General features: G+C 31.7%; 2 protein-coding genes and 2 pseudogenes across 2 annotated transcripts; all 4 read right to left on the bottom strand.

Moving 5' to 3' along the window:
• Nucleotides 1-2,514: 2,514 nt before the first annotated feature.
• LOC21402555 lies at nt 2,515-4,034 on the bottom strand (annotated as a pseudogene).
• A 4,470-nt stretch (nt 4,035-8,504) lies between these two features.
• LOC21402554 (caffeic acid 3-O-methyltransferase 1) lies at nt 8,505-10,312 on the bottom strand. Its single transcript, XM_010108835.2, is given in 5 exon segments — nt 8,505-8,652; nt 8,654-8,799; nt 8,877-8,941; nt 9,101-9,411; nt 9,930-10,312. Coding segments are annotated over 5 exon segments (1,023 nt in total). The 5' UTR covers nt 10,283-10,312.
• A 4,937-nt stretch (nt 10,313-15,249) lies between these two features.
• Nucleotides 15,250-17,028, bottom strand: LOC21402553 (annotated as a pseudogene).
• Nucleotides 17,029-18,822: 1,794 nt separating this feature from the next.
• On the bottom strand, nt 18,823-21,075 carry LOC21402552 (caffeic acid 3-O-methyltransferase 1). Its single transcript, XM_024172688.1, has 5 exons — nt 20,693-21,075; nt 19,825-20,135; nt 19,601-19,665; nt 19,368-19,522; nt 18,823-18,979 (listed from the first exon to the last, which is right to left on the bottom strand). Exons 1-5 carry the CDS (start codon nt 21,043-21,045, stop codon nt 18,823-18,825), a joined length of 1,041 nt encoding a protein of 346 aa, XP_024028456.1. The 5' UTR covers nt 21,046-21,075.
• Nucleotides 21,076-24,857: the final 3,782 nt, after the last annotated feature.

Below are 24,857 nucleotides of genomic sequence, written 5' to 3'. Positions count from 1 at the left end.
TTGGGAATAGTGTCCTAGAAGCATGAGATGTAATATGATATTTATTATTTAATTAATAAAAGAGTTTATTCATCATTTTATGTGCATATATTTATGAATATTTTATGAATATCAAATGAAAATTTCGCGATTGTTTATGTAACCTTAAACATAGTATATGTATATGTATATACACTAACTTAATGAATATCGATGCCCACCATGTGGCAACTATAATTTGGGAAGATAAGAAAATTAAAATATCCCACGTTTCCCCCGAGGAAAAGACAAAAAAAAAAAAAATACCTTGATGAATATCAATGTGATCCTCTAACTATAAAAAATTTCTAAAATAATAATAATAATAATAATAATACTAAATAGTAGTAATAATAATAATAGGTATGGTTTTTTAAACAACAAGTAAATGATAACACGATGATCTGCATTGTCAAAGTAAATTTTTTTTGAAAACAGTAAATAAATATAAACCCAGACGATCTCTGCAATCTTGATTGAGTAATCACATTAAATATAAAAACATATCAACGTGTACTGATCTGTACAGATAGGCCGCTTCATGATCTCCGTATCTTTGACCGGCCCAAGCAGATCAAGCTTTTTTTGTTTTTAATAAAACAGATCTAGCTAGATAACCTGCTAGTTCGATCATGTCACGTCTTTTTAAAGTACGTCAAACAATCTCCAATATAAAATGTGCTAATGCCAATTATTTAGTTAACACTAAAAGTATAATATAAGATATTATTTTCATTTGTGCTCTTACACATAAATGCTATTTAAAATATTAAATTTATTTTTTTTATAATTATTAAATTTTAAAAGTTATAAAAGTATCTTTTTAATTTTAAAATAATTTTAAAAAGTAAAAGTCAACTACTTAAAAGAAAAAGTAACATATCAATTAATAGAAATCAAATGTTAAATTTATCATGTGCTATATTTATTGAGAAATTTATCACAAAGTATAGTATACAATAAATTTGACACAACAAATAGCATTCTATTAAAAAGAATTTTTTACACTCAAATGCTAAATTTTGGGAAAATGAGAAAATTTATTGAGTGTGTAACTCTGAAACTGTTAGTGAATTTTTCTCCATCTTCCGTGGACGGAGGAAATTTTTCCGAACCATCTAAATCTTTGTCTTCTCTATTTTTCTATTATTTTTTTTTCAGTTTATTTTTCTGTTGCGTGAGTGTAGGGGTGTGTTTATTCCTAACAACTGGTATCATAGATGTGATATATATCTGAAAAAAAAAATCAAGATGATGTTTATTATGTTATTGTTGATGAAAATATTTCAGACTTTTAAATCTTGGATTATGGATGCTCGTTTCATATGTGTCCACATAAAGAGTGGTTTGTTCTTAAAAATTTTGTGATGCCGGTACTTTGTTGATGGCCAATGATTCTAGTACTAAGACCGTTGGAATATGTACTATTAAGGTAAAGATGTTTGATGGTGTTGTGAGAAAATATACAAACGTTAGACATGTTCCTCAACTAAGGTGAAGTTTGATTTTATTGGGAGCTTTGGACACTTTGGGTTGTGAGTACTGTGCAAAGGGTGGTTTAGTAGCCATGTAGGGTAAAAAAGTGAAAAACTTGTATAAACTGATTGAGACTACAGTTATAGGTGGAGCTATGAAGGTGAAGCCAAGCCACAAAGAATCTTCTTCTGTTATGAAAGAAGTTGTAAGTGTGCAACAAGATGATAACAATTGGAGACAACAAAGACAAGATGGTGAAGAACTATGACAATGATCAAGATGCTTTGAAGAAGAAGAAGAAGACGACAGTTTCTCGTGTCAAGTTTGATGAGAGTTTGAACTTGACACATGTTTATTCTTGTTGAAGTTTGCATCGTCGGTGCGATGACAGGTGCCGAGATTGAATACCCAATTAAGTGAGTTGAGAGAATTTGAGTCAAAGTGGAAATTGTTAGGTAAGTGACTCAAATTAGTTTTGGGAAATTAACAATTTTGTGTTTTTTAGGTAAGTTATTGTTTTCTATTTTTGAGCAAGGGTTATTAGAAATCTATAAATAAGTGCTTTGTGTAAGGCTTTGTATATGCTCAGACAAAAGTGTAGAGACAAAATGCCGTTGTTTGAGAGAGAGAGAGAGAGAGAAAAGTGAGGAGAGAAATATGCAAAGATGTAAGAGGTTTTGAGTAGAGAGAGAGAAAGTGAGAAAGTTTATTGAGTGTGTAACTCTGAAACTGTTAGTAAATTTTTCTTCCTCTTCCATAGACATATTAAATTTTTTCAAACTACCTAAATCTTTGTCGTCTCTATTTTTACGTTATTTTTATTTTTGTTTATTTTTCTGCTGCGTAAATATAGATGTGTGTTTTTTTTTTTTTTTTTTCCAACAATATTTTACAATCGAAAGCATGATATCATCATGTTATTACTAAATGACAGAAAAATCTAAGTCCACAAGTGACATGTCACTTTATTTGTTATTACTAAATGACATATAAATCTAAGCCCTTAAATGACATGTCACTTTATTTATACAACTCCATAACCCAATAGGTGCAAACACAACACACAAATTTGATTCCACTAAATCCTGCACCAGTTGCTAGGGCTAAGAACTCTTGTTGGCTCCGCTCCTTTCCCCCTGGATGTGAAAGCAACATGCCCATATCAGATGCCAAGACGCTTTTCACAGCAAAATTAATCTCCGGCCTGACCGGAAGAGTTGCCTCCACAACTATAACCTTTCCATTATCTGGAATAGCTTTGTAAGCAATGCTCATCCGACCAGTCGTGAAGTATCCACTGCAACATTATAAATTACAATAATAAACAACTACAAATAAACGTTAATTGATGCACCCAAATTTACAGAAGTACTCACTTTCATAAAAATGGCATCGCCTCCTGGAACACTTTCGAACATATCTCCACCTACATGTTCAAGACCTGCAACAACAATATTAAACTCGGTTTTTTTAGTCTGAAAGTTTTGAGTTATCGCGAACAATTGCTACTACTTATCCAAAATAAGAATTCATCAGAAATGGTTTCTTTGTTTGTACTTTGATATAAGAGAAATAATATTAGAAAAATTAAAAATTAAGATAATACCTGAATAAAAAGGAGCGTTTTCAACAACATGCGGCAAATCAAAATTAATACCCTTAATATGTGGGTATTTGGAACTAATTTGGTTAAGGGTCCTTCCAAGACCACCACCAACATCTACCAATTGTTTAATGTTTTCAAAACCTTCATAATGCTCAAGGATTGCTTTCATAACAATAGTTGAATGGCTATGCATTGCTTTGTTGAAAACATTATTTAACCTTAGGTCCATGCCTAAATACTCGGAGGCATGCATTCCATGGGATCTGTTGAATGCAATTCCTCCTTCAAGAATAGAAACTTTCAGTTGGGGCCTGCAATTCAACGATCATAACTTTAGTTGAAAGCTTGTTATAACTCATAAGGTCAAAGTTATTATTGTTAAAAAAAATGCAAATACAAAATCTTCGTTCTACCAAGAACATTATTTCTTGTAATTATGTTGATACTATGAGAAATATTCAAAAGAAAAAAACAAAAAAAGAAGTAAAACATACCAGGTATTCACGAAGACGTTGTCTTGTACCATAGCTATAAAGTGTCCCAGTGAAATACCGTCTTCATTAGTCACAAAATGCTTTGACACAGGACAAAGGCCGTAGAGTCTCCGGACATTGGACCCCTTATCATCAGTATCCACAGAGCAACTGAGCACAGAGTGGCTGGCTAGAAGCCTGAGGATACGGTCAAGCATGGTGGCTGTATCCGGGTTGTTGGTGGGCATTTGGGCTACGATCTCCGCCGACGAGAGCTTAGCACCTTCCCCGGCTTTCGCAATAATGTCGAAAACTCCGAGCTCAAGTGCAGTCTTTAAGCATACGGGCATCGCAGAGGACGTCACTAGGCACATGGCGTGGGAGAACGCTTCCTCTTCTTCTTTCCTGTCATGGCAAATGACTTTTGTAGCACCGTTTGCCAGTTTCAACGAGGACGCCATTGTTGGATATTTTGCAAAGGGAAACTACTTTGGTTTTTAAGGTTTGTATGCTGCTATGCATAGGAAGAACTGATAGCTGCTACTATATATAGGGAGAATTGATTGGTTCATTTGTACTAACTTAATGATAGATGGGTGTAGTTTTAATGGCTATTTTAATATTGATGGATATTATTGATTTAACTGTAAGATATTAATCTGTCAGTTGTAATAAATTTACGACAATAAATAAAATTATATTATGATCACGTTACATCATTAAATTTTTATAATAAACAGATAATCAGTATGAGAAAGTAATTATTAAAAACTTGTCTCTATATATATTAACCATATATACGTACAGTAGACATTTACGTGACAGGTATATAATAATGTCAGTTCGCCCTCGACCAAAAAATAAGAAATCAGATGACCCGAATAGCAAGGTGGATGCTGTTTTCCATGACTAACCATGGCCATAAATAAAAAATACTAACGGATATGCAGACTCATACATCTATTTATATAATAATGTCAGTTTGTCATCCAACAAGAAATAAGAAATCGGATGTACCGCATAGTAATGTGGATGGTGTTTTCTATGACTAACCAAGGCCATAAATAAAAAAATACTAACGGATATGCATGGTCTTGCATGGTACGTATATAATGATGTCATCTTCTCATCCAAAAAGCAAATAAAGAAATCAGTTTTGACCTTGAAATTAAGCAAGGTCAATGCTGTTTTTCATGCCTGGCCTCAAGAATTGCTTTTTTGTCCGTGCGCTCCTTCAATTTTTCGAGTTTGGTAAATTTCAACTTTTAATTTTGGTAATTTGGTCACTAAACTTTAAAATTTATTGTAATGTTGGTCAAATTAAAAATGAAATTAAAATTTTAGACGGTTTTTTCTTTATGAATGTTATTGAGGCTAATTCCGGTGTCTTTGAATAAAATGGTCCCTATATGCACATCATGAGCGAAATTTTTTTAAAAATTATTTTGATGGAAAAATTGGGAGTTATCCAATTTTAAAAAAAAAATCGCTAATGATGTGTAAATGGGAATCAATTCAATGCAAAAAGAGTACACTTATTATATGCTAACGTGGAAGAAACCGTCCAAAATTTTAACTTCATTTTTTGATTTGACCAATATCTCAATAAATTTCAAAATTTCAAGGGTAAATTGTCAAGATTAAAAGTTAAGAGACTAATTTATCAAACTCATAAAATTGAGTAGGTGTCTATACGATAAAGTCCACAAGAAATTGTTAAAACATAATGCAGACTGAACTTGCCACAATAAATTGAGTTTTTATCGTTCCTTTTCTTTAAGATTTTCATTTGCAATCTCATGGATGTTTTATTTAGATATAAATCACCAATAAACTACAGCGACAAACATTTTTATGTGTTTTTGTTTTCATGAATCTTCCTATTACAAGATATTTGTAAGGCGATACCAAGGAAGTTCTTGGATTAATTAATGGAACTCTTTAAATATAATATTGGAAATTTATTATATAAGGCGACCTATATTTACAACGCAATAATCTTTTATCTTCTTTATTTATGATTTTTATCCGAGTAAAAATGAATGATATGAAGAAAATTTGTTGGTATGTTAACTAGATCACCACAATTAGTGACAGACTTAAATAGGGTTCAGTGGGGATAAATGTAAGATTTACCTAAAGCTGAGGGGGTACTTTACGACAAAGTCGTAAAGAGTCCAACACTGAGATTAGGTAACCTATACGTTATCCAAAATTACACCGATTGTCATGATCAACTGTTAGTGAGAAATTAGTTTCGACGCTGTTAGAATTAGTTTCTCTTTGTAAGTAATTATTTGAGCTGAACAACCGCTTGTTTCAGTTAGTTAGAATTTCTGTAACAGATTATAGCTAAGTTTTATAATATAAATATCAGTTAATGAATCAAAAGCTCTTTAGAGCCTTACATTTATTCTAAGATATTCCATGTAATTCCAAACACTTCTCTAATTTACTTCTCCGTTTGTCTTCAACGACCTCAGAGCTGTACTTATAAAAGCGACAGAGCACTCAAATTTTCTTAGAAGCTACCGAACCGGTACTGGTACCAGGCATTGGACTTCTGTGCCTCGATTTTTTTATTATTTTTATTATATGGTGGAGATAGCCTAGGAAGTTATATTTAGTATTTTCTGATGGAGATAGATATATATTTTCTCATGCGTTCATGTCTTCGTGGTTTGCATGTACAGCAAGAACTAGAGGGCCGAAGAGGAAGAATTTGTCTGAAGAGAGGAGGAACATGAATAATGAGAGGGAGACCGGAGGAGGGTCAACGAGAGGTGGTGAAGATGGAATGCTGTTGATAGCAATGTGAAGAGAAGCATAACAAAGACAAAGGGAAGAACATTGAAGGTCTTTCACTGGACATCAACGGCATTGCAAACCTGTCTTAATCATCATCAGATTTACAACCTTTATTTCCCAATCCGAACATGAAAGTGTTGGCACTTCATTTGGACACCAACCAAATCATGCACAAGACTTTTGACCTTAATTCGCGATGATTGATCACCAACTGTGTTCTAATGAATTAACCACCAACTGTGTTCTAATGAATTAACCTCTGATTAGAAATCTTCAACTGTAACTTACTGTTTAAAAACTTGTCTCCAGTAGTTTAGGTTGTCTATAGCAATGATTGACCAGATATGTAATATTGCACTTGTTTTTAAACTCACGCTTCATTTATTTTCTATAGTTCTTACCTTTGAGGCAAACATTTTACACATCCACTAATTATAGAGACCTTTGATCTATTGGTTTCTACGTAATATTATTTTACATCAACCATTACCACTTTCCAATGCTCCATCCTACGATTTTTTCTTCAATGGTCAACCGTTGTTTGGTGGTTTAGGATGTATACAGTACATATTGTATATTTCTATCGCTGCCTAAACTTTTCATCCAAAGTACTTTTGAGGAATTTTTAGTGTCGGTTTAATGATATACATGTTTTACAATATTAATTTTGAACCACTCCCATAATTTTAAATTGGATCCAACGTTTTGACTTTTGTACAAGGTTAAGTAATGGAACAAACTTGCATCTCCATATTGTTTCATTCGCGAAAGTACTTGAAGCAACACTTGTATCCAACTTCAGTCATTTAATCGATGTTACAACTTTTAAAAACTGATACTACAAATTATTTATTATGGGATAACACTAGCCCTACTAAATCTTGCATTGTCATTTTGTTCCATAATTTCCTTTGATTCTTTACAAGTGTTTTTTCAGCAATTTCAGTAATGTAACAGACTTCTCTCAATATTACTACACATTGCAAAGTCAAGGGTCATTATAGTCTGTACTTAACGTATTCCTTACCTCTAGGCATTTCACAACTCAAGTTTTATTGCTGCATTATTTTCTCTTATAAAAATTTAAATTTAACATTTTCATTATAGTGTTTTTCTCTCACATATACAATTCAAGTCATAACTTAATTTATGACAAGAGTCATTATAGTATGTACTTAACGCATTCCTTACATCTAGGTCTTGTTCATTTTATAACTCAAGTCACAACTCAAGTTTTATTGCTACATTATTTTCTCTTATAAAAATTCAAATTTAACTTTTTCTTTAGTATTTTTCTCTCATATATACAATTCAAGTCATAACTTAAGTTATGACTTGAGTTGTGAAATGAACATACCCTTAAATTTTTTAGCAGTTTTTTATATTTTTCTAACTATATAATTTTTTTTTATTAAATCATATTTACATCAACACCCTTCATTTTGTTATAAAATATTAAGGGGATCTTTGTTTTCTGTATTTGTCTCTGATTTTGAATAATTATTCATAATTCTCTACAGTATTTTTCTCTCACAAAAATAACATGTAAAATAAAAATAATTTTAAATTATTATTCTGAATCTATGAATCAAACGTGCACTAAAAATTAACGCACAAAAAGATTTTGACGGGTTTCCTAAACCAGCTCCATTTGTCAACTTTTGTTCTGCCAGCGTCAGCTCCCTCTACTAACATCTGTCCACCAAAAGTTAGCACTTGCAAAGTGATAGGCCAGGATTATATATAGGCATTCGTTTGCGCCATCCATTAAATCCAGAACATCAATTTTCATCTTATAGCAACAATTTGCCCGCCGGACTAAAACGGGCAAATAATTTCGGACCAAAGACTATGACTCATTTATTTCATATATTCAAACTTAAATCATTAATTCTGTTACGATATTTTTTTCTCTTAAAAAATTTAAAATATCAGAATAAAAAATAATGATTTGATTACACCTTTTAAACGGGTCGTATGCACAGCTATAAAATGTATATAAGCAAGTTAAAATAAAACAACAAACTTTTATTGATAGACGATGATATTTTACAGTCGAAAGCGTGATATCATCATGTTTTTACTAAATGACAGAAAATATAAGCCATAAATGACATGCCACCCTACTTATATAACTCCATAATCCAATAGTTGCAAACACAACCCACAAATTTGATTCCGCTAAATCCTGCGCCAGTTGTTAGGGCTAAGAACTCTTGTTGGCTCCGCTCCTTTCCCCCTGGATGTGCAGCCAACATGCTCGTATCAGATGCCAAGACGCTCCACAGCAAAATTAGTCTCTGGCATGATCGGAAGAATTGAATCCACAACTATAACCTTTGCATCATTCGAAATAGCTTTGTAACAATTCTTCAATAGCTTTAAGCAGTGCTCATCGGTCCAGTCATGAAGTATCCACTACATCATCATCAATTACAATAATTAACAACCACAAACAAACATTAATTGATGCACTAAAAGTTTACGAAACTCACTTTCATAAATATGGCATCACCGCAGGGAACATTTTGGAACATATCTCCACCTACATGCTCAACACCTGCAACAATAATATTAAATTCGGCTTTTTAGTCTACAAGTTTTGAGTTATTGCAAAAAATTACTATAAGAGAAATAAGAATTCATGATTAATGTGGTTTGTTTGTTGGTACTTTGATATAAGAGAAATAATCTTTGAAATTTTTAATTAAGATTATACCTGGATAAGAAGGAGCGTTTTGTACAACATGCGGCAAATCAAAATTAATACCCTTAATATGTGGGTATTTGGAAGTTATTTGGTTAAGGGTCACTCCAAGACCACCCCCAACATCTACCAGTTGTTTAATGTTTTCAAAACCTTTGTAATGCTCAAGGATCGATTTCATAACAACAGTTGAATGGCTGTGCATTGCTTTGCTGAAAACCTTATTAAACCTTAGGTCCGTGCCTATATATTCAAAGGCATGCATTCCATAGGTTATGTTGAATGCATTTCCTCCTTCAAGAATTGAAGCTTTCAGTTGGGGCCTGCAATTCAGCGATCATAACTTTCGTTTCAGATTGAGTAGAGTACAAGGATACTAAAAATTAATTTGAAATACTAGCCTGTATACGTGCAATTAAAGTTGACAGAGTTAAATATTGAAAGCTTGTAACATTTACCAAGCTCACTTTACTCATATGGCCAAAATTATAATAAGGTTATTGTTAAAAAAAAAAAACAAAATCTTCATTCTACCAAAAACATTATTTAACCTATACTTCAAGAATCATTCTTTTTAAAGCCAAGTCTTGTAAATTGATACTATATAGGAGAAACATTCAAAAAGTAGAGAGTTTTTCTAGTAGAATTTAAAAAAAAAAAAAAAAAAAAAAGAAGCTACCTGTAATTTTCTACTCTTTAGTTATCATATCTATATTAAAAATTATATGTTCTGTATATCTTTTTAATTTAATATTATTTTAATCAGATCTAATTGTTAGAAATTATACTATCAGTAGGAAGGTCTACCGGTAAAAGTTCCCAAAAAGAAAGCAAGACATACCAGGTATCCACAAAGACCTTGTCTTGTACCATAGCTATAAAGTGACCCAGTGAAACGCCGTCTTCATTAGTCACAAAATACTTTGACACAGGAGAAAGGCCGTAGAGTCTCTGGACATTGGACCCATTATCATCACTCACCACGGAGCAACTGAGCACAGAGTGGCTGGCTAGAAGCCTAAGGATGCGGTCGAGCATGGTGGCTGCATCCGGGTTGTTGGTGGGCATTTGGGCTACGATCTCCGCCGACGACAGCTTAGCTCCTTCCCCGGCTTTCGCAATAATGTCGAAAACTCTGAGCTCAAATGCTGTCTTTAAGCATACGGGCATCCCACTGGACATCACTAGGCACATGGCCTGGGAGAACGCTTCCTCTTCTTCTTTCCTGTCATGGCAAAGGACTTTTGGACCACCGTTTGCCAGTTTCAACGAGGACGCCATTAAATGTTGGATATTTGCAAAGGGAAATTACTACTTTGGTTTTTTAGTTTTGTATGCTGCTATGTATACGAAGAATTGGTAGCTGCTACTATATATAGGGAGAATTGATAGGTTCATTTGTGCGAACTTAATGATAGATGGTTGTGGTTTTAATAGCTATTTTAATATTAATGTATATTATTATTTTAGTTGTAAAATATTAATTCGATGCTTGTAATAAATTGAAAAGTTGATAAAAAAAATTTATAATAATAAATGAAACTAAATTATTATCATGTTACACCATCAAATTTTTAAGACATCAGATATGATCCGGATGGTAAGGTGGATGGTGTTTTCCATGACTGACAATGAGATGGTTTTGAAAATATTTGTAGAGTGAAGATGCCCCAATAATTGAGGTTAAAAAAAAGAAAAAATCAGTCACAATATCATGGATGTATTTTTAGCAGCGGCCAGCGGGGACCAATTTTTCATGTGCTGGTATTTTGATTAATCTTCCAATAATTAAACGAATTATAAGGCACGTTCGCAGAGAAGTTCTTGGAACGGATATATATTATATATATTGGGTGTTTATTATGCCGCGAACGAGGACATTAATTATCCATGCAAAACGAAAGAAAAAAATTCGAGCAAAACCGAAAGATATGAAGAAAATGCTTCCGTAGCTTTATGCCTTATGGATCACTGCACGTGACACGTGTGATCTAATCATTGGCTGGCCACATTGATATAACAACTTGATAATATATTACTCAGATTTGATAGATTTATTTTGACATCATTTTTAAAGGGAAAACTGAACTGAATTTCATTAATCGTCCAAATCAAACCAGGACCGGCTCAATCTCTAGGCCGAAAAGGCAATTGTTTAGGGGTCCAAATAATTTTGACATTCAATTAAATGTATCTATTTATTATGGTTATTTCATAATAATTTTAAAAAAAAAACTAACTGAAGGAAAAAAAAAATTATCTTGGTACACATATGGAAGCGTTTTTTTTTTTTTTTTTTTTTTTTTTTTTTTAGGTTCGATCCATTACGATGTATGTTGCTCATATCCAAGGTTTTTTTTTTTTACCTGAAACATCAACTTTCGAAAATTTTGTGTCCTTTTGAAACAGTACAAGAACATATATTTTTAGGGTGGATTCTGATTAAAATTCTCCAACTTCATAGTCACATATTGAATGCATTAAATCAAGGCAAATAACAGGGGAAAAATAGACAAGAAGAATAATAAGAAGAAGAAGAAAGCAACAATGTAAAACGGACAAAAAAAAAAAGATAGGAATTTTGTTTTCTAGAATATGTACCGTCATTGTTGGGAATCTAGAACCTTGAGATAACGTGAAGTGGCATAATTGTAAATAGTAGGTGTAGAAGATATGAGATCGTATTAAAGAAAGTGGAAGATATGAGATCGTATTAAAGAAGGTCGAGCTTTTGTAATTATTATAAGTGTCTTTGTTTGAGATGACACATGTTTAGAAAAGAGAGTAACATCATGAAAAAGAGTGAGATGAAATATCGAAATGTGTATTTAATATTATTCATGTCACGTATTTTATAGAAGGGAGTTTAAAGATTATTTTAATATTGATGAATATTATTGTTTCAACTGTAAAATGTTAATTTGATACTTATAATAAATTAAAAAATTAATTAAAAAAATTTATTGCAATAAATGAAACTAAATTATTATCACGTTGTATAATTAAATTTTTATATTTGATGAATAACTACAATAAAAACACGTAATTATTAAAAATTAGTCTATATATACACATATAATTTAACCATATATACGCGCAATAGACATCAACGTGATAGGTATATAATAATGTCAGTACGTCCTCCAACAAAAAATAAGAAATCATATAGTAAGGTGGGTGGTGTTTTTCATGACTGACCATGAGAAGGTTTTGAAAATATTTGCAGAGTGAAGATGCCACAATAATTGAGGTTAAAAAAAAGAAAGAAAAAATCAGTCGCAATATCATGGATGTATTTTTAGCAGCGGCCAGCGGGGACCAATTTTTTATGTGCTGGTATTTTGATTAATCTTCCATTAATTAAACGAATTATAAGGCACGTACGTAGAGAAGTTCTTGGAACGGATATATTATATATATAGGGTGTTTACTATGCCGCGAACAAGGACATTAATTATCCATGCAATACGAAATTTTAACAACTTGATAATAATCACTGCCTCATTGATGACACAATGAAGAATTCATTTACTTATTATAGGTGTAGTTTATGATAACCCAGCCTCTCTTCTACCACTTCTACAAATTACGTACGATACAAATTTTTTTAACAATTTTTCCTGTATTGTAATTGACCATATGTACCAAGATTTTGTTAAAAAATGTTACGATACATTTTAATAACAATTTGCCTGCATATTAGTTGACCATGTACCAAGTTTTTCTTAAATAATCTTGGCCGAGTACTATATTCCGACAAATTAGATAGAAGTCCGTATCTTCGTTATGAAAGAAACCAAAAAAAAAAAAAAAAAACAATTAAAATAAAAAAGAAAAAAAGAAAAATTTGTAGTCAGCCTACTACATTGCATTCTATTGCGACTGGTCAGCAAGTCAGCATTATTGTATTTTGGATTTTTGGACATTTACCATCTATATATGGTTGAACAACTCCAATCTGCAGTACTTATCCTTAATAATTAAAACGAAATTTCTTGCTAATTCAAGATTAAACCTAAACCGGGTTTTAATTTTTTTTTTTTTTTTTTTTTTTTTTTTTTTGATGTTCCGTTGCCATCCCAGTCTACTTTTACTATACTATTATACTTTTTTCTAAACCACCCACCAAGTAAATTGTATATGTTAAGTGTGTTAATAGTTATACCCATTCAAATTTTCAAAAAGTCTTGTAACTAATTACTTGTATTCTTTTATCCTTTTTTTCATTGACCAACTAACCGGCCGTAATCCTAATCCTTTTCTTCAAACGATTTTATTCCATGTTTTGTTTTCTCCAAAAAGTGATTCAGTTTTAGCTAAATCTAATAATATTTGTCTTTGATTTTTTATAATCCAGAAAATATCTTCTATGTTCAGATCACTATCCTCAAATTATTGTTCCCTGCGTTTTTCAAAAGAGTAAAAAAGAAAAAAAGAAATAAAAAACCTTATAACTAATCTAAGTTTTTAAAATATTAAAAATAACCTCAGTAATTACTGTTTAGATATAATTTTAGTCATTAATTATGTAAATCTTGTATAAAAAATATTAAAATTGAATAAAATTAAGAAAAAAGAGTCAACGTGATTGGATGACCACGGAGTAAGATTTAATATAGGAGGGGACCAATTTGATAAGTACAAACGACCAGTCATATGTAGATGGTGAAGATATGAGATCTTTAGTGGAGTTAGACTAGTCTTAACTTGTTAAATTGTGGACTTTTTTTTTATAAAAGGGAAGAATTTATTCCATAAAAAATATTACTTTTTCTCTAAATTTAATTTCTTGGTTATTAACAAGGTGAAAATTTTCAAAGTTCAGGAGGTAAAGTGGGGTGATCCTAAAATTTAAGAGACATAAATGATAATAATTTTTAATATTAAGATAATATTTAATTAATAGTTGGCGGCATTTACTTCACTTTTAACAATTTAACTATTTAAAGGGATATATTTTACTTCTTTTTTTAAAACTCAGGTTATAATTTTAGGATAGTTTAAACATTAGAGATACGTGTTTTTGCTGATGATGATTCAAATCTTGTTATTTTAGATGTTGAATGGATATGTGTTGAAAAAAATAAAAAGAGAAAAAAATGATAAATTATATGTTGTTGTAATTTATATGAACATTTAATTAATATGTTGTAGTAATATTAATCATAAACTACATTTATTGATGTATTATTTAATATTTATAATTCATTTTTATTTAGAAATTTAATATTTTGTTCTGCGGTTATAATGATTCTATGAATTGTGGTAAAAAAAACTTATAAAACATGAGATTAATAAGCCAACCCGTAGAACAACAAAAATGCAACTCGATTTTTTTTTATTTAGGAAGAACATATAACAACGGTTTTTTCATAAAACCGTCGTTAAATCTCAATATTAGACGACGTTTTTTCTTATAAAAACCCGTCATCTAAAATACGCACCAAGCCTATCATTATCGAGATTAGACAATGGTTTACTAAGAAAACCGCGTCTAATGTCATTTTTAACGACGGATAAAAATCGTCGTTATATGCTACAGACATTTAACGACTCGTGATTAGACGGCGGTTCTCCTAAACGTCATCCAATCTTTTAACAATGATTATTAACGGTTGTGAAATACCAGATTTCTACTAGTGAGAAATGTTAAAACACTTCTTTTAGCTTCAAATTTCAAGTGATGTATCATAAAAAATTGCTAATATTTATCAAAATTAAGAATTCATGAGAAATATCGCCCCCGTTTAGTTCACTGGTTCGAATTTCGTTGATTTGAACAAAAAAATTTCAACTGTTTAGTTTAAATTGTAGTTTGAATTCGTATTTAGATGTGCAATTAAAATTTTATTTTGAACAAAAAATAAAATTCAAATTTGTCTTTGGTAGTTGTGAAAAGTAGAGAGAGTGGGTACCACTTTACTGTTAAAAAATAAATTGAACGGTTGAACTTAAAATGGAAACTAAACTCTAACTTGAATAGTTTAACTCAATTTAAATAGTGAATTTAATTTGGACTGTGAGCTTACTAAACACAAATTTAAATTGTATTCATAGTTCGAATTGAATCGAATTGAATTAAATCGGCAAAACAAATAAGAAAATAATATATTAAATTATTGATATTGTGATACAAAGAACTAATAAAAGATAGAATAAAATTATATACCTGGATAGGAAGGGACATTTTCTACAACATGAGGCAAGTCAAAATTAGTACCCTTAATATGTGGATACTTGGAAGTGATTTGACTAGGAGTCACTAGAGATGTAACAATGGGCAGGGGCCCGTAGGTCGGTCCAGGCCCATCCTGACACAGTGACGGTCTAGGTTGGCACGATCTGTTACTGTTTAAGGCATGACCCAGCCTATAAATATTAGTGGGTTGGGCTAGGCCAACATATATTGGCCCATGGGCCAGGCCGGGTTGGGTCGGCCCGTCTAGGCCCATAATGGGCTGGCCTGTGTAAGGCCCATAGAGGCCCACAATAGATAGGCCAGCTTTTCATTTGTTGATGACTTTAAAATTTTAGACATTTCCGATACTCCCACTCATCATTATGAAAAATATTTATTTTTTTATGTATTTTTTAGTAATTTTGTAAACATCTTGTGTATAATAATCTTGATTATATTCTTTTTTCCTTACAAATGTTTTGTTCCACTGGATTTTCCTTGAAAAGGTTTTTAATGAGACAATCGTAAATAAAATATCCATTTTCATATTTTCATTGACTATTCAAACATTTATATTTGTTAACTTGTTTAAAAATTCAAAAATAAAAAATTTGAAAATTGCATGCTTAGATGGGCTGGCCCATCTAAACCCATGATGGGCCTTAAATGGGTCAGCCCATTCAAGACCCACCACACGGCCCATCCTGACCCACCACACGGCCCAGCCTGGCCCACGTAAACTTGACCCGTAGTGTGGGTTAGGCCGAGATAATTCTTATACGGCCCGACCTAGCCTACAAATTTCATGGGCTGGGCCGGCCCGGCCCACGGCCTGCATGGACCTAAGGAGAACGGGCCGAGCCGGCCCGTTCTTGCATCTCTAGGAGTCACTCCTAGACCACCACCAACGTCCACCAATTGGTTTCAGTGTTGAAAGCCTTTGTAATGCTTCAAGATTTTCTTCATAACAATAGTTGTGTGGTTGTGCATTCCTGAATTGAAAGCCTCATTAACCTTTGGTCAAAACCCGAATACTCAAAGGCATGCATTCCATGAGCCCTGTTAAAGCAAGTCCTCCTTCAAGAATTGAACCTTTCAGCTGGGACCTATAAATTCAGTTAAAATCTTGTTTCAGAATACAGAAAGAAAATGGAAATACTATTACGGTGTTGAATGGTTTTATAAAAGATAGAGGTCAAATAAGAAAATTAGACAAGTAAATCGAAGTTTCTGAATTGTAATTACTAAGCTATTATTTATCTGGCCCAAATAATAGATTACTATAATTCAAATATGACTATATCTTGGTAGGAATTTTATTATTTGTAAATCGCTAAGAATTTTCTTTTCGAAAGTGACTGAAAGATTCATTTATTGTAAGAAAAGATGAAAAATGGAGAGCAAATGCAAATCAGCTATCCGAGAAGATCTTTTCATGTCCCAAATATATCAAGGGTCCTAAAGAAACACCATCATTAGTCACAAAGTCCTTGGACATTGGACTAAGGATATAGAGCCTGCGGAAATTCAACCAATTATCAACACTAACCACAGAGCAACTAAGCGCAGAGTAGCTGGATAGAAGCCTGAGGATGCGGTCCAGCATAGCAGGCGCATCGGTGTTGTTGGTGGACATTTGGGCTGCAATCTCCGCCGGTGAGAGCTTAGCTCCTTCGCCGACTTCGGCAATAATGTCGAAAACTCCGAGCTCAATTGCAGTATGCAAACACATTGACATCACATAGGACGTTACTAGGTGCATGGCGTCGGCTCTTCTTTACTCTCATGGCTAAGAACTTTTAGAGTTGTACCATTTCCCAGTTTCAATAAGGACCCCATTGTTGGATATTTTCAAGGGAAACTAGTTTGGTCTTTAATTTGGTATGCTAAAATTATATATATAAAGAATTGATTGGTTTATTTCAACAAACTTAATTATGATTTGATCGTGATGGGGAGCCACTGGGAGCCACTGGATGATCGGCATGTCTTTGAGCCGACCCAAACTTCTAGATGTCGAACTGCTAGTTAATATTTCCATGGTTGACTTGCTTAGGGACAACCACAGTCAAAGATTCAGGAACGGACTGCCAGAAGACCGTTTGTCCAAAAGGAAAAAAGTCAAGATAGGTAAAAAAGTAGAAGTAATTATACGAAATGATTATTTTTACGCTTTATGTTTAGGACGTGTCTTCAATTCAACAGTATTATTAATTTATTTATTTTATGATTATGATATAATATAATTCTAAATATATTTTTTTATGTAGGTGGTTGTGAATTTATATAACGAATTTTAAAAAGTAATTAACTAGGAAAAAAATGTCATTACAGGTTAGTTTTACAGGTTTATATACAAATATAGCAACTTCGGGAGATTCCATTTTTCATTCATGGTAAAATGGACATATGTAATTAACTCAAAAAAGTAACAAGTAAATTAACGCATCATTTTAATACGGGTAATTTACACAAATAATCTCTAACTTTTTTAGTAAGTAACAGTTTGGTCTCTAATTTTTTTTTTTTTTTAGTAAAACGACCGTCAATCGTTTTAAACGGGTGCAATTTGATTTTTTTCCTTCAAATTTCGTTAAATTTCTAACAGATTTTCGCATGTGAGCTTTATATGCCTTCTCTTTTTAATTAAAAGACAAAAATGCACTAAAGGCCTTCTTGTTCCTGAGCTTCCACAGAAACCAAGAAATGCTATACTTCCCTCAATATTACTACACATTGCTAAGTCAAGGGTCACTATAGTCTGTACTTAACGTCTTCCTTACATCTTAACTTTATTCATTTATAACTCAAGTCACAACTTAAGTTTTATTGTTATAATATTTTTTTTGTCAAAATTTAAATTTAATTTTTTTAATACAATATTTTTCTCTCATATATACAACTCAAATCATAACTTAAATTATTATTTGAGTTGTGAAATAAACATACTCTTAAATTTTTTAACACCTTTTTATATTTTTCTAACTATATAAATTGTTTTTTATTAATCATATTTACATCTACACCCTTCATTTTGTTATAAAATATTAATAGATTTTGACAGGCTTCCTAAACCAGCTCCATTTGTCAACTTTTGTTCTGCCAGCGTCAGCTCCCTCTACTAACATCTGTCCACCAAAAGTTAGCACTTGCAAAGTGATAGGCCAGGATTATATATAGGCATTCGTTTGCGCCATCCATTAAATCCAGAACATCAATTTTCATCTTATAGCAACAATTTGCCCGCCGGACTAAAACGGGCAAATAATTTCGGACCAAAGACTATGACTCATTTATTTCATATATTTAAACTTAAATCATTAATTCTGTTACGGTATTTTTTTCTCTTAAAAAATTTAAAATATCAAAATAAAAAATAATGATTTGATTACACCTTTTAAACGGGTCGTATGCACAGCTATAAAATGTATATAAGCAAGTTAAAATAAAACAACAAACTTTTATTGATAGACGATGATATTTTACAGTCGAAAGCGTGATATCATCATGTTTTTACTAAATGACAGAAAATATAAGCCATAAATGACATGCCACCCTACTTATATAACTCCATAATCCAATAGTTGCAAACACAACCCACAAATTTGATTCCGCTAAATCCTGCGCCAGTTGTTAGGGCTAAGAACTCTTGTTGGCTCCGCTCCTTTCCCCCTGGATGTGCAGCCAACATGCTCGTATCAGATGCCAAGACGCTCTTAAATTAGTCTCTGGCATGATCGGAAGAATTGAATCCACAACTATAACCTTTGCATCATTCGAAATAGCTTTGTAACAATTCTTCAATAGCTTTAAGCAGTGCTCATCGGTCCAGTCATGAAGTATCCACTACATCATCATCAATTACAATAATTAACAACCACAAACAAACATTAATTGATGCACTAAAAGTTTTACGAAACTCACTTTCATAAATATGGCATCGCCGCATGGAACATTTTGGAACATGTCTCCACCTACATGCTCAACACCTGCAACAACAATATTAAATTCGGCTTTTTAGTCTACAAGTTTTGAGTTATTGCAAAAAATTACTATAAGAGAAATAAGAATTCATGATTAATGTGGTTTGTTTGTTGGTACTTTGATATAAGAGAACTCTTCACAGCAAAATTAGTCTCTGGCATGATCGGAAGAATTGAATCCACAACTATAACCTTTGCATCATTCGAAATAGCTTTGTAACAATTCTTCAATAGCTTTAAGCAGTGCTCATCGGTCCAGTCATGAAGTATCCACTACATCATCATCAATTACAATAATTAACAACCACAAACAAACATTAATTGATGCACTAAAAGTTTTACGAAACTCACTTTCATAAATATGGCATCGCCGCATGGAACATTTTGGAACATGTCTCCACCTACATGCTCAACACCTGCAACAACAATATTAAATTCGGCTTTTTAGTCTACAAGTTTTGAGTTATTGCAAAAAATTACTATAAGAGAAATAAGAATTCATGATTAATGTGGTTTGTTTGTTGGTACTTTGATATAAGAGAAATAATCTTTGAAAAATTTAATTAAGATTATACCTGGATAAGAAGGAGCGTTTTCTACAACATGCGGCAAATCAAAATTAATACCCTTAATATGTGGGTATTTGGAAGTTATTTGGTTAAGGGTCACTCCAAGACCACCCCCAACATCTACCAGTTGTTTAATGTTTTCAAAACCTTTGTAATGCTCAAGGATCGATTTCATAACAACAGTTGAATGGCTGTGCATTGCTTTGCTGAAAACCTTATTAAACCTTAGGTCCGTGCCTATATATTCAAAGGCATGCATTCCATAGGTTATGTTGAATGCATTTCCTCCTTCAAGAATTGAAGCTTTCAGTTGGGGCCTGCAATTCAGCGATCATAACTTTAGTTTCAGATTGAGTAGAGTACAAGGATACTAAAAATTAATTTAAAATACTAGCCTGTATACGTGCAATTAAAGTTGACAAAGTTAAATATTGAAAGCTTGTACCAAGCTCACTTTACTCATATGGCCAAAATTATAATAAGGTTATTGTTAAAAAAAAAAACAAAATCTTCATTCTACCAAAAACATTATATAACCTATACTTCAAGAATCATTCTTTTTAAAGCCAAGTCTTGTAAATTGATACTATATAGGAAAAATATTCAAAAAGTTAGAGAGTTTTTCTAGTAGAATTTAAAAAAAAAAAAAAAAAAAAGAAGCTACCTGTAATTTTCTACTCTTTAGTTATCATATTTATATTAAAAATTATATGTTCTGTATATCTTTTTAATTTAATATTATTTTGATCAGATCTAATTGTTAGAATTTAATATGATTTTAACCAAATTTAATTGTTAGATTTAATTGTTAGAAATTATACTATCAGTAGGAAGGTCTACCGGTAAAAGTTCCCAAAAAGAAAGCAAGACATACCAGGTATCTACAAAGACCTTGTCTTGTACCATAGCTATAAAGTGACCCAGTGAAACGCCATCTTCATTAGTCACAAAATACTTTGACACAGGAGAAAGGCCGTAGAGTCTCTGGACATTGCACCCATTATCATCACTCACCACGGAGCAACTGAGCACAGAGTGGCTGGCTAGAAGCCTAAGGATGCGGTCGAGCATGGTGGCTGCATCCGGGTTGTTGGTGGGCATTTGGGCTACGATCTCCGCCGACGAGAGCTTAGCTCCTTCCCCGGCTTTCGCAATAATGTCGAAAACTCTGAGCTCAAATGCTGTCTTTAAGCATACGGGCATCCCACTGGACATCACTAGGCACATGGCCTGGGAGAACGCTTCCTCTTCTTCTTTCCTGTCATGGCAAAGGACTTTTGGACCACCGTTTGCCAGTTTCAACGAGGACGCCATTAAATGTTGGATATTTGCAAAGGGAAATTACTACTTTGGTTTTTTAGTTTTGTATGCTGCTATGTATACGAAGAATTGGTAGCTGCTACTATATATAGGGAGAATTGATAGGTTCATTTGTGCGAACTTAATGATAGATGGTTGTGGTTTTAATAGCTATTTTAATATTAATGTATATTATTGTTTTAGTTGTAAAATATTAATTTGATGCTTGTAATAAATTGAAAAGTTGATAAAAAAAATTTATGATAATAAATGAAACTAAATTATTATCACGTTACACCATCAAATTTTTAAGACATCAGATATGATCCGGATGGTAAGGTGGATGGTGTTTTCCATGACTGACAATGAGATGGTTTTGAAAATATTTGTAGAGTGAAGATGCCCCAATAATTGAGGTTAAAAAAAAGAAAAAATCAGTCACAATATCATGGATGTATTTTTAGCAGCGGCCAGCGGGGACCAATTTTTCATGTGCTGGTATTTTGATTAATCTTCCAATAATTAAACGAATTATAAGACACGTTCGCAGAGAAGTTCTTGGAACGGATATATATTATATATATAGGGTGTTTATTATGCCGCGAACGAGGACATTAATTATCCATCCAATAGGAAAGAAAAAAATTCGAGCAAAAACGAAAGATATGAAGAAAATGCTTCCGTAGCTTATGCCTTATGGAACACTACCACGTGACACGTGTGATCTAATCATTGGCTGGCCACATTGATATAACAACTTGATAATATATTACTCAGATTTGATAGAATTATTTTGACAGCAACGAGGACACCATTGTTGGATATTTTTGCAAAGGGAAACTACTTTGGTTTTTATGTTTTGTATGCTGCTATGCATTGGAAGAACTGATAGCTGCTACTACATATTGGGAGAATTGATCATTGGTTCATTTAAACGAACTTAAAGATAGATGGATGCGGTTTTAATGGTTATTTTTATATTGATGTATATTATTGTTTTAACTGTAAAATATTAATTCGGCAATTGTAATAAGTTGAAAAGTTAATTAAAAAAATTTATAACAAAATATGAAACTATATTATTATCACGTTGTATCATCAAATTTTTATATTTGATGAATAACTACAATAAAAATGTAATTATTAAAAATTTGTCTATATATACACATAATTTAACCATATATACGCGCAATAGACATCAACGTGATAGGTATATAATAATGTCAGTACGTCCTCCAACAAAAAATAAGAAATCATATAGTAAGGTGGGTGGTGTTTTCCATGACTGACCATGAGAAGGTTTTGAAAATATTTGCAGAGTGAAGATGCCACAATAATTGAGGTTAAAAAAAAGAAAGAAAAAATCAGTCGCAATATCATGGATGTATTTTTAGCAGCGGCCAGCGGGGACCAATTTTTTATGTGCTGGTATTTTGATTAATCTTCCATTAATTAAACGAATTATAAGGCACGTTCGCAGAGAAGTTCTTGGAACGGATATATATTATATATATTGGGTGTTTATTATGCCGCGAACGAGGACATTAATTATCCATGCAAAACGAAAGAAAAAAATTCGAGCAAAACCGAAAGATATGAAGAAAATGCTTCCGTAGCTTTATGCCTTATGGATCACTGCACGTGACACGTGTGATCTAATCATTGGCTAGGATATATAATAGGTTGGCCACATTGATATAACAACTTGATAATATATTACTCAGATTTGATAGATTTATTTTGACCATCATTTTTAAAGGGAAAACTGAACTGAATTTCATTAATCGTCCAAATCAAACCAGGACCGGCTCAATCTCTAGGCCGAAAAGGCAATTGTTTGGGGGTCCAAATAATTTTGACATTTAATTAAATGTATCTATTTATTATGGTTATTTCATAATAATTTAAAAAAAAAAAAAAAAACTAACTGAAGGAAAAAAAAAATTCTTGGTACACATATGGAAGCGTTTTTTTTTTTCTGGTTTTAGAATCGATCCACTAAGATGTATGTTGCTCATATCCACGGTTTTTTTTTTACCCAAAATATCAACTTTCGAAAATTTTGTGTCCTTTTGAAACAGTACTAGAACATATATTTTTAGGGTGGATTCTGATTAAAATTCTCCAACTTCATACTCACATATTGAATGCATTAAGTCAAGGCAAATAACATGGGAAAAAAAGACAAGAAGAATAAGAAGAAGAAAGCAACAATGTAAAACGGACAAAAAAAAAAGATAGGAGTTTTGTTTTCTAGAATATGTACCGTCATTGTTGGGAATCTAGAACCAAAAGTTGGAAGCAATATTAAATAACGAACGCATGAGAATAACGTGAAGTGGCATAATTGTAAATAGTAGGTGTAGAAGATATGAGATCGTATTAAAGAAGGTGGAAGATATGAAGATATGAGATCGTATTAAAGAAGGTCGAGCTTTTGTAATTATTATAAGTGTCTTTGTTTGAGATGACATAGAGTAACATCATGAAAATTAGTGAGATGAAATATCTAAATGTGTATTTAATATTATTCATGTTACGATATTTTATAGAAGGGAGTTTCTTTAATAGTCCGTCTTATTAGTAGATTTAGTTTTTAATCGTTAGATTTGGTCAAAATTGTATTAGATTTAAAAATATACAAAATAAACAGAGTCTGATACAAATTTAACGACTAAAAAATAAGAAACCACTGATAATTTATTTTTATAAGAACTATAAGAAAAAAATCCCTTTATACAATAGAAACTAATAAGCATATTGCCACATCATCTGCTATACAACTCAAAAATTAGTAAATGAATGGGTATAGAAAGTAAGAAACTCCATCTTCATATTAGTGGTAAAAGTTTGGAGACAAAAGAGAGGGAATCGACTCATATTACATTAATTCAAAAGTCACAATAGTTAATTAAGATTATTTCTAATGTAAATATTAATGTCAATGATATGTTATTTTTATTTTTATTTTAATATATAATGCTATTTGAGGGTTATATTTATTTTTTCTATAATTATTAAGTTTTAAAAGTTAAAAAAATAAACTTTTATTTTTAAAATAATTAAAAAATATAAAAATTGTATTGATCACATAAAAAAAGTAAATATTTTAACTAATAGTAATTAAATATTAAATTTTTTATATATTATACTTAGTGAAAAATTTATTATAAAATATAACATATATAAAATTTAGTATAATAAATAACATTATATAAAGAGTATTTTTTATATTTAAATTTTAAATTTATAATTGATACGTTAATTATAATATTATATTAGAGAAATGTTATATGATTTTGTTAAAGGGTCAACGACAAAAAATGCGCGAATAAAGGGGATATCTCATCACAGACTGGCCGGAGCTGGACTACCTAGTCTAGTAGCAACAAAATGAAGTCATAGTCAAACTGACTTTTTTTTTTTTTTTAAGGTGGTACGTTCTTTATTTTTATTTTATTAATTTATATTTGTATGTATGTTGTGAGCTCAGCAGAAGAAGAAGCTTCTTTCTTCTTTCTTTTTTCTTTGATATTTTCATTTCAAGTACCATCAACGACTTGTTTTTTTTTAAAGGTACAACCCACGATCAACTTATTTATTATTATTATTATTATTTATCATCCATAGCATGCGGTTATATTTTTAGAATTTTTTATGGAGATATATACATATAATACATATATTACACGTATATGTGCTGTGTGCAGTGTATAATTTTTTTTTTGGGTGGTTGTGCA

Source organism: Morus notabilis, unplaced genomic scaffold (assembly GCF_000414095.1).
Source record: "Morus notabilis unplaced genomic scaffold, ASM41409v2 Scaffold1303, whole genome shotgun sequence".
NCBI lineage: Eukaryota > Viridiplantae > Streptophyta > Magnoliopsida > Rosales > Moraceae > Morus > Morus notabilis.
Note: the sequence above shows the minus strand (reverse complement) of the source record. Positions and strands in the feature narration are given on the sequence as shown.

Excerpts from the sequence above, each read along its gene's own strand:
- LOC21402552 (XM_024172688.1), bottom strand. The coding sequence starts at position 21,045 with ATGTGCCTAGTGATGTCCAGTGGGATGCCCGTATGCTTAAAGACAGCA. Across the intron at positions 20,136-20,692 it reads AAGGTCTTTGTAGATACCTG|GCCCCAACTGAAAGCTTCAA; the intron begins GTATGTCTTGCT and ends GCTGAATTGCAG. Across the intron at positions 19,523-19,600 it reads GCGATGCCATATTTATGAAA|TGGATACTTCATGACTGGAC; the intron begins GTGAGTTTCGTA and ends ATGATGATGTAG.